The sequence below is a fragment of the Semicossyphus pulcher genome, unplaced genomic scaffold (assembly GCF_022749685.1).
Source record: "Semicossyphus pulcher isolate SPU_LCO1_2020_fin unplaced genomic scaffold, fSemPul1.0.p SCAF_7, whole genome shotgun sequence".
In the NCBI taxonomy this organism is placed as follows: domain Eukaryota; kingdom Metazoa; phylum Chordata; class Actinopteri; order Labriformes; family Labridae; genus Semicossyphus; species Semicossyphus pulcher.
The window spans coordinates 1,048,734-1,059,714 of NW_027211748.1; the positions used below are offsets into that span (position 1 = coordinate 1,048,734).

General features: G+C 39.6%; 1 protein-coding gene across 1 annotated transcript in view; it reads left to right on the top strand.

Annotated features, from left to right (window-relative positions):
• LOC138611472 (phospholipid phosphatase-related protein type 4-like) overlaps nucleotides 1-7,418 on the top strand; it is a 128,669-nt gene extending 121,251 nt beyond the window's left edge. The window contains exons 9-11 of the mRNA XM_069684615.1: nucleotides 1,493-2,117; nucleotides 4,670-4,823; nucleotides 6,061-7,418. Coding sequence (XP_069540716.1) covers nucleotides 1,493-2,117; nucleotides 4,670-4,823; nucleotides 6,061-6,986 — 1,705 coding nt within the window. The 3' untranslated portion in view covers nucleotides 6,987-7,418. The remainder of the gene's footprint in view (nucleotides 1-1,492; nucleotides 2,118-4,669; nucleotides 4,824-6,060) is intronic.
• Nucleotides 7,419-10,981: the final 3,563 nt, after the last annotated feature.

The following is a 10,981-nucleotide window of genomic DNA, read 5'->3' on the forward strand; positions in this document are numbered from 1 at the left end:
GGGGGTTTTATCCCTGACTGCTACAGTCACATGTCATCCTTTGGCAAGACACTGAACCCTAAATTGCTCCTGGTGGCATAGCCATCGGGTATGAATGGGCATAGATCTGACTGGAGATTGGCCTCTGCCATCAGTGTGTGAATGAGTGTGTGACATGTAGTGTAAAAGCAGCTTTGAGTGGTTGCATGACTAGAAAAGTACAGTCCATTTACCATTTACCATAAGCGCTGCTGTGCGTCTGTGTGTGTGCAACAAGCAGAGGAATGTGCATTGTGAATTAACATATGTATACTTGCTAATGCAGCCTTTAAATAGCAGGACTATACCGGCCTCAGACTTTAGAACTACTTTTTGCAGGTCTATGGCGCAGGGACTTCCTGCATCCTTAAGATAGCATCGCGCCCGACCATACCTATTTTAAGACCATGGCCTCAAAGGTGGACACTGAAAGTTGGACTGCTCTGTGGTTGAAAGCAACTCAGTTGCCTACATTTACTCAAGTATTGTACTTAATTATAAATCTGAGGGAGTTGGACTTTACATGGGTATTTCTATTTTCTGCATCTTTATAAGCTTCTTCTAAGCAACTACACTAAGGCATTTTTTTTACTTTACAAAATTTAACTTAATATTATTTTATTCTCAAAGCACTACATTAGGCTTCATCTTGAAAATGACTCGGGCAGAAGATCACCCACTTATGCAGTTTCCAGTGCAGAAATCCCAAATTTTTATAGGCTTCTTGGACACGTGTCACCCCTGAAAACCCCTTCTGCACCCAATCACACACCTTCAGCTTCAGTGTGACACATCTGGCCGGAGTAGAGACTGGTCTCGTACCCTCGGTTTTCCACTCTCATCATCATCAATTTGTGTAGTTCCTGTGCGTCCATGAGATTGTAAGTAGCTGTTACGATAGTTGTTCTGTTAACTTTCATGTTGTTTCATGTTGTTAATCTGGGGCAGTAGTCCGCACCACTAGGCAAGTTCACTGTGTCATATATGTAGACGGAGCTTGGGTCTCTGCAAAACTTGACAGACTTGTCATTTCTTATTCTTGCATATATTTACTGTTTGTATATTACTCTTTTTCTTTAATTGTAGAAACCGCACACACATGAAAACCCACAGACAGAAACATGTTAATAAATGAGTGGCATCTCAAAGAGAGTGTGTGTGTCAGACTGAATTCATTATAGCATGCACATTACACATTCTTACCGGACAACCTGTGGAGACACATCCATGAAAAAAATTCCCTTAATTTTTTGCATAAATAATTTTATCCATATAACCTATTTTGCTCTGACTAATCTTCTATTGTGGTAGTTGCTCATCTTAGCTTATCATATTGTTGCATTAAGCAAACCTAGCTTTGTTAGCAGTAAGCAAATGTGAGCATGGGTTTACCCCATAAAATGCAGAAGCACTCTTGCCACAATCATCTTATCTCTTCTTCATCATAAAGTTTCTTTGGGTCTTACTACTACAGTTCCCATGGAGGATCCTCACTGGAGGAGGGCCGCATTCCTCGACGTCATGCCTCCATCCACGCCTCAATGGATTCAACCCGATCCAAACAGCTATTGAGCCAATGGAAAAATAAGAATGACAATAGGAAGCTGTCCCTGCAGGTGATGGATGGAATAAGACCAGCCTCCTCGTCATCTCCTCAGAGGAACATGGAGCTGCGCTGCTCCTCTGAACCATCTGCTATGGGCCTTGAGGTGGAGCTCAGAGGTGGAACACATCTGCCCTCTGTCACTAATCAGGAAACAGAGCTGCGTGCGGGAGCCCATATCCCAGCTCAGTACATGAAACTAGCAGCAAGCACTGCCAGTCATAATCACCTGGCAAATCATAATCACCTGGCCCATAATGGCAGCACTGGATTGGCTGGTGGTGCGAGAGTGTCTATCCAATCCAGGCCTGGATCCTCGCAGCTGGTTCATATTCCTGAGGAGGAAAACCCCAGCTGCAGGGATCAGGAGAGTGAATCAGAGGACAGCATTATGGATGGGGGCGGGTCAGTCAGGGAAAAGTGGCTCAGAGTTGCTGAGAAGACCACCATCCCCTGTAGGCCTCTCAGCGCTGGAGGACAGCCTCGTCTTATGCAGGTTAACCATCCTTTTTAATTTTACCTGCCTTGGTAGATATATGGATGCATTACTGCTTCCTAGTTCAATTCTGATGCGGGAATTTTTGTTGCATGTCACACCTTCTATCTCCTCTCGTTTCCTTTTTGTCTCCTTTATTTCCTTTGTAAGTCTTTGTATAGCTCTTTAGCTTTAGCTTAAGGTGATAATTTTCTTTACCAAAGTTATCCGTCCATATTTGTCTGTTGTGAATCTTAAAGGGATAGTTCGGTTTGTTTGAAGTGGGGTTGTATGAGATACTTATCAATAGTAAGTGTACTACATACAGTGGATACCTGCACCAATCATTTTTCTTAAGAGGATTGTGCAAAACCCATGCCGAATGATTCAGCTGGACTCTTGCCAGAACCAGAGAACACAGAGGAGGTTCTTTTACAGATGAGACTGGCCGAAAGAGAGAGAGGGGGAAACTTCTGTGGTAGTTTGGTGAGTTGTTTCATTCATTTATTTGGCGCTAGCTTTCCTGATGGTTAGGTACAGTATTGCTCTTAAGCAAGAGTCCAGCTGAATCATTCGGTGTTGGTTTTGCATAATGAAAAATGATCGGTGCAGGCGTATAAACCATAGACTGTATAAATAATGGACGTAGTCTCAGTTAAGTCACCCATTGGTTTCTGAAGCAGCGTCTTGAAGCCCGAATTGCGCCGCCGCTGGGGGTCGCCATATTGGAAATGCCAGAAATGCCCGGCTAATCCAGAGGCAGGCAAAGAGGCGGAGCGTGACCGAGCTACAGCCTATGGCTGTGGACTATGAGCGGGGCACGCATGAATCAGCCAGCTATGGCTATGAAGCTAGGCTATATGCTCCTCAGCGTACCTAGCGGTTATTAGCCATAGACTGTATAAATAATGTATGAGCTAGTTTGCCAGGAGGAGATCCTGTCGGCGACTGACTGCAGGTGTTTAGTTATCAGACTAAAGAAGTAGCGGACTCGCTGCTTGCTCACCCGGTGAGAGAGCAGCGAGCCGACATGTAACGGGAAACTTAATATAACCGATCTTCTCATCAGTGCAGTCCGCTGTGATCTCTTAAACTCCTGACTCCTGTTTACCGGCCGACGATTAAATAAATGTTTGATAAACACTATACAGGCTAACAAGCAGCTAAAGCGAGCACAGTATGCCTGCTACTTAGTGCTAAAAATATTTCAATACAGTAACACTTAACTCACCGTAAAGCTGGAGCTCAGACTTCTTGCACAGCCATAAAGTTCCATAAATCCCACAGAGAGATTATTTGTCCAAACTTTGAATGAAAAATCCCCAAAAGTCTCCAACAACACAAACAGGTGAAGTTAAGCTCAGTGTCTGTGTCTGTGTTGACGTCTAGCAGACAGCCAGCAGGATCCACCTGTCAATCAAGTGATCCAGCCCCTATGATTTAAGGCTTAATATAATTAAAATGGGTGTGTTCTAAAAAAATTCACCCCCCGTACAGTTATCTTGAACAATAAAATAAGCTATTTATAACAAAACCGTTTTTTGTACCAGGCTGTAAACATGTTTATTTCTGCTGTAAAAATTGGCATTTTCCCACCTGCTGTAATGTTATTTCTTGTTTTCTGGAGCCTCAAGTGGAGCTTGCCGCTTGGTATAAACGTCTGTGTTGTGCCTGGAGTGCGGATGTTTATATTAAGTGGAGCTAGCCACCGCTATCTAACAAACTCAACAGTAACTCAACCGTATAAAACACTTAACAGCATGAAGGAAAACAATGTCCTCTGGTCCCCACCATGAATGGCACTTTGTCGTTTCCAGCTGATCCGACACCGTACGCTGCAGGCATAGTAACGTGTTGCAGTCCACACAAAGTAGTGCCTAATAAAGAGGCTTTCTTACTAAAAAGTGAAACGCGGTGTAATATTCAAATATAGTGCACAATCGGTACCACTATAGATTTTTAGGCGAGACGTCCTTATAAGTTCAATTATGTGTGGAACTGACCCTATCCGGAACAGCATATAGCCTAGCTTCCGTGCCGGCCGGTTTCTAAACACCGGGGTCATGCTGACCAGCATCCACTGTTTGTAGTACACTTACTATTGATAAGTATCTCATGCAACCCAACTTGAAGCAAACCGAACTATCCCTTCTATTAAATCAATGTTTTCTTGGTGACATTACCTGATTTAGAAGAGGCTTGTCTAAGCAGCATAGAATAAGTTCATTCAAACGTGACAGTACCATCTTTATTCAAAATCCTCCTCAACCCTGGTCCATTTAGTTGTACTTTTAGGTTCTCCTCTGTAATGCATAGGGAATCTTCTTTTTTTTGTTAAAACACTTAAGAAACATTACCCTGTAATGCTTAAACCCACTCATGTAAAAACACTAACACTTTGTAATACAAGTTAAAGCACTGTGAAATTGCATATTTTTAATGCAGGTCATATGTTTTGTGGACAGCCGCTAGTTGTAGATGCAATACTCAACAAGGGTTACTTGATAATAAGTTATTATTGCAGCAGCAAAATTTGGAATAGCTCATATTTCACCGTCATCCTCCAATTCCAGGTGATAGCCTTATCCAAACAACAGGGCCTGCTTCACTCTCCTCGGTCGGAGGATGGTGGCAGCACTGTCAGCTGCACTGGATCCATTCGGTACCGAGCTCTGACTGACCAGGACCCATCTCCACCAGCCTCCACCACAGGAGCAGTAGGAGGAGGTCTGTACTGCTAATCCAGAAAAGTTACTTAAATCCATAAATTGAAAATAGTCACCAAATAATGCATTGAATGTGCTGAAAACTTCAGAGACCAGCTGTATTGGAGTAATTTAAACCTTTTAAAACTTATTCTATTAATTTATCAGGGAAAATTCGACTGACACATGGTCAGCAAAAATCTAATAGAATTAAAATCTGGAAGCCCCATCAAATAGGCCCTCCCACCGCCTCCATGTGTCACTCACAATTAAATTACAAGTATGTCTCATGGTCTGACATGGATTGTCCCATCAATATTCTTAAGTTTGAAGCTGAAAGTTAGAAACATAGCTAAGTTATTTAAACTTCCTCTCAGGCATGGTTTCATGCATCTGCCATGGCTACATTTCTTTACAGTTATACACACGATATACAATTTTTGCTGGATATCAACAGTAGACTGTATATTTCATGTAAATTGAATTATGTTTTATGTAACATAAAGCTTGCATCCTGTAGCCAGTAGTGCTCTCTACTGCAAGAAGGTTAACTTTGTCTCAAAGCTGAAATGTAGAAATGTCTAAACTTTGATGAAACTTTTCATTTCCATTTAAAAGCATCTCTAGCCCTTCAAAAAGGTCTTCCTGTTTTCATTCAAAAGCAAAGAGACTGATTCAGGATGGTCGTGTTGATTTCCTTAGATCTTAAATCTAGTATGGACAATGTAGAGTTAAATTACAACATTTTCTTGTTTGGGGAAAATTGACCATCACACCACAGTAACCCCTGACCACAGCAACATTCCATTATTAAAGCTGTAAACAGCATTGATTGGGTCTTCACAACTTTAAAGTATGCCACAGCCGCAGTGACATGATTGGACACTGACTGGGTGGGCAAATAATCTCGACATAACAATATAACATATACCAACATCATAACTCGGTCCCAGGGACCTTGTGCCTCCAGTACTGTCACACATCTGGGAGTGCTTCATGAGGCTTCACAAAATGACTTCTAGTTGTTAAAGGAGCTAGCTTAGTTCTATACTTTATTTATAGGACTGAATAATGTCAGGATATAAAGGATGGCAAGGAATGGGACCTAACATATCAGATTGAACCCTGCTGCTTAGTGGCGGTCACATCAGTGGGAAAATGCCTGGATTTAAACATTCAAGAAACATTCATCATCTTGAATGTTTCTTGACAGTGGTACAATATAATTATTCAGTTGTTTATTTGTCTTTTTCTTGTAGGAGGGGGTTTGGAAAGAACTGGCAGTATAGTCCGTGTTGAAGCCCACCCAGAGTCTAGATCAAACAAACCTGTGGTGAGACCTCCGAGCACAGACGGAAGTGGCTCCTGGCGATGGAAACCACCCGAGCAACGAGCTTCACTCCGACAGTCAGCTTTCAACCTTAACGACCTGAACAGACATACAGACAGCTGTGATTCGCTGAGGGATGGAGGGTCAGTGGATGGGCGGAGGAGCGTGACTGAAATGGAGGGTGGAGGTGGTGGAGATGAAGGAGGAGGACGTGGAATAGGAGAGGGGGGAGGAGGAAGTTTTTACACAAATCAGCCACATATTGTACATCCTTTACATCCCTTGCACCCCAATAACCCCAATAACTTCCAGCACCCCATTTTTAACCCCAACAATCCCAATAATCCCAATAATCCCAATTTTAATAACACTCACTTAAACTTCAGCCCCAACTCTAACTCCAACATGCCGTTTATCCAGACTGATGCCTTTGCTCCTCCCTTCCACCCCCACCCTCAGGCCATCACTACGATTAGGGTCACTCCAGTGGAAGGAACAGCTCCCAGCAGTGACGGTGGCTCAGACTGCCAATCTGTTGCCTCGTCCAGCCGTGAGTCCACCCTGAGGAGACAGAGTGGCTCCCACATTGTCCAGGTCCCCGATCGTGGGCTCATCTCTGACCTCCACAACAACCACCGTCTCTGTGACGACAGTAACCGTATCGACAGTGAGAGCAGCAACCGTTTCCATGAAAACCTTCGAAGTTTTCAAGAAAACCCCATCCACCTTAACCACCCCAACAGGCAGTTTCAAGGGATGTTTGGCCGGCCAAGCCCAACCCCTCCCCCTACCTTACCCCGCCCCATCCTGACTCACACTCCACCACCTACTTTGGGGTTGGCCTATAAGGAATGACCTTATAGGTGGTAAGATCATCTCTCTACGCCTGTGAAAAATTTGACCTACTTGACCAGTACATAATCTTAATGGAGATATGGGTAAATACACCATCACCCAGGGTCAGCCAATAGGGAAAGGACTAAACCTTTCACCTGCCCAATCTGTCCCCCCAAGCATCCCACCTGGTTTTGTGCCTAACTGAATAGATGTGTACCAGGTGACATACTTAAGGCTTATTTAAACCTACAAGCAATAGGTTCATTATCCACTTTGAATCATAAGCCATAAAAACACAATTAGCCCTGCCCCTGTTCTCCAACTGACCATTAAAAGAGGACTATGGTCAGGGCTAAATATGAGGGGTGAGTTTCCTTGTTTTTTTGTAATCTTGGACTGCTGGTTAGACCAGTCATTTTTTGGTAAATGTATTAAATTGGGTGTAATTGCTTCATGTGCACTCAAGCCTCCTCATTCTGTCTCATAACTCCCTGTCATTAAGGATGGTTACAGCCTGATGACTCTGCCCCGTTTCCTTAAACTGCTGGCTCAGCTGTATATGGGCAAACATTCCTGTCCCAACATTCATACACATATGTTCTAAGCTTTTACTCTGTTGTCAAATACAGGTAATGATATTGATATAGTGTAAACTTCATAACAAAACCACGTGCCATTAGATGGAAAATTGCTTTTAAAGCCTATAACAGTGCTGTGTTTGTACATATGTTTGTGGGTGATCACTGTGGAAATTAAACCACAGTCTTAATTGTGTCTGGGCTAGAAGGTGTCTCATTTTGACAATAACAGTATCTATTGATTCATGGTGGTATTGTGTTTGTGTCAAAAAAGAACAATATAATGAGGAATACATAGTGTCTTAAATATATTAAAACAAGCGCTCTAGTTTTCAAATTTCTGTTTTAATGATGTGCAGTATATGAATTATGTTTACTGTGTAGTAGCTGTACTGTACACTTGCAGCATGGGAATCATCTGAACAAATTAAGATAATGTACAAGTCCAAAGACTGAAGCAAGAGAAGCATTTTGTTTTCTTTGTTTCACTCAGAACTCATCTTGTCTCTCAGCATTGCATTATGGGTTTATTTATGATTGAATTTTAATCATTAGATAAAATTATATATTAATATATTAATTATCTCAGTGAACTATATTTTGGAAAATAAAGTGTTGACATTTTGAGATAAGTTTTGCAATAATAAAGTTGTGGTTCAATGTGAAAAAAAGTTCTATTATACGATGAGAAAATAAATTCTTATTATTATATTATACAAAAAGGAAAAATGTTGCAGTTATAAAAATGTTAAAATAAAAAACTGCAACAATACAGTCAGTATTTTACAACAAACAGAAAAGGTTTGTAATTTTGAAAAAAGAAGCAATAACACCAAAATATAGTGTAATTGTACGAGATAGTACAATATCACAAGAACACAGTCAAATAAAAAACAGACAAAGGAAGTTGTAAAGTTAGTAAAAAGTTAAAGAGATGTTACAAGAATAAATTACTTACCAAAGAGTATTAACATTTCAAGAACAATGCTATTCTAAGATTTCTTTGTTTTCTTAAGAATAAAGTTAATTACAGTAAAGCATTACAATACGAGTTATAATTTTAGAATAAAAAGTAACAAAAGAATAATAATTAATACCTACATTTTGAGAGAAAGTCTCAATAGTACAGTACTTCTGTTGTAATTGTAAAAGAAAGTCATGAAAATAATAATCATAATAATTTTGAGAAAATGCCACTTTAGCCACAAATTTAACAAAAGAAATATTTATATACTTATATTCAAATATATGTAATAACATATATACTGTATTGTGTGTGTGTATATATATATATATATATACACACACACATTGTACATTCAATAATCATTCATATACAAACATTTGAAAAGAAATCAAAAATTTATATCTCTTAAAAAATGACTTGAGTCACAGAACATTATTATTCTTGCAAAAGTGCAATTTTATTTCAATGTTAAAATGTCAATGTAATGACTTATTTTCACATACGCTAAGAACTTTATTCTTATAAGATGACTTTCCTCTTATTTGTCTTAAAATCAATAATTTCCCCCTAACTGTGGCCCTATTTCATAGAGCAACGTTTAACTAATTAATAATTATTATTTAATAATATTTTTTTGCTTTTGGTATTTTGCATGTGTGGTTTAATTCATAGAGTAAAATTCAGACATTTCTATTCCGTGAATGTTAAAATAGTATATATATATATATAAACTTTTACATTTTGGATATACTGTTTAGTGATTACTGGACGTATCGTTTTCTTAGCCCAATGTTTACATTATTTAACTGAGTGCCCAAGTGCCAGTGAAACAAAAGTTATATGGCTATGAGCTAATCACATAGACATAATGTGTAAATGCAGGACTCTCAGAAGTCAGGGTTTCAATGGAAATCTGCATAGGAACACAGAGATCCTCTTATTTTGATCATGTTGGATCATGTAACAAAGCACAAAAACTTTGAAAATTGACAGACCACAGTTTATATGTATAGCTGTGTGCATATCTATATAAATTCTGTAACCTCCCACTTCTGGCCAGATATGTCTGTGTGTATTGCACTCATTGGTAGGTCCATGATAAAGAATTTGATGAGGATGTAGTTGGAGATGATTATGTTGCTGCTTTTGGCATTGTAAATGGCAATTGCAAATTCTCTTTTATACCTTCAAACACATTTAAGTAAGATGTAGATCTAACAAGAAGGGCTGATTCGTCAATGGGTAACACTATGTTTTGAGAAAAGGGTTAAGGAAGGTTTTTGTACCCATGCTTTTGGTTCTACATCTAATCAGGAATATTATGTAGGGGTCTAAGCCACGACGCTGATGGAGCTCTGTTAACTTTGTTCTCATTTTTCTTCTCCTTTTTTTTCTCTGCTAAAATTGTTGGTTGTTCTTAAGCAAAAACAGTAGGACTGGAACTTACCAAAATTGGCAGGTGTTCAAAGTCCACCCACTACTGAATAAGATGACACTTATTGATCTCATTGTGAACTGTAGTAATCATGTTTATTTTCTGCCTTTGATCTTGAATATGGCTGGCCCTAGATTCAAAGTGGGGTTGTATGAGATACTTATCAATAGTGAGTGTACTTCCTACAGTGGATGCCAGTCAGCATTTCCCCAGTGTTTAGAAACCGCCCGAGTGCCGGCACGTAAGCTAGGCTACATGCTGCTGCAGATAGGGTCAATTTCACATGGAATTTATCCACTTCTAAGGACATCTCACCTAAAAATCAATAGTGGTATCGATTGTACGCTATATGTTCAAAGATAAGAATACTTGCAATCTGCCTAGACTCTGGTAATTCCCACTTGCTGCTATTTTCTGTGGATTTTTTTCTGTCATCACTAATTTAGCCGGATGTTTAGAGAGAAGAGGCTGTAGCAGGTGTCAATGCTTGAACAGCTGTATGAGCCTAATCAGTAGATTACTTGTAAAAACTGTAACGAATACTGTATTTGCTGACTTCTAAAATCAGAATGTTAAGGAATTCATGAAACAGATGTTTAGTTTTTCGCAATGTAACCTGAATCAAAATACCACTACTTAACCAAAGTTTTTTGACGGACCAAACTATTTGCAAATACTTTCTCACACATGTACCTGTCAGGGTACAGTCTGGTTATTGAAACAATGTAAATGAATGTAATGAAGATAGTACTCCTTATTTGTGCATACAAAGCAGTGCCTAAATACATACTGTACATTTTGTAAATGAGGCCTATGTGTTCAAATACATCACATGTTCCAGTATACTCATTTCATAAACTTTAGTAAGACTGTGTTTAACATGAGTATCGGGGTACAGTAAAACAGTTCCAGTCAAGAGAAATCCCTGCATATATGCTTGAAGACTACTAATTAAGATTAAGATTACTAACTAAACTATTACTAATTAATGATTCTATAAATATATGTGGTTCACAATCAAATGCAAGAAATA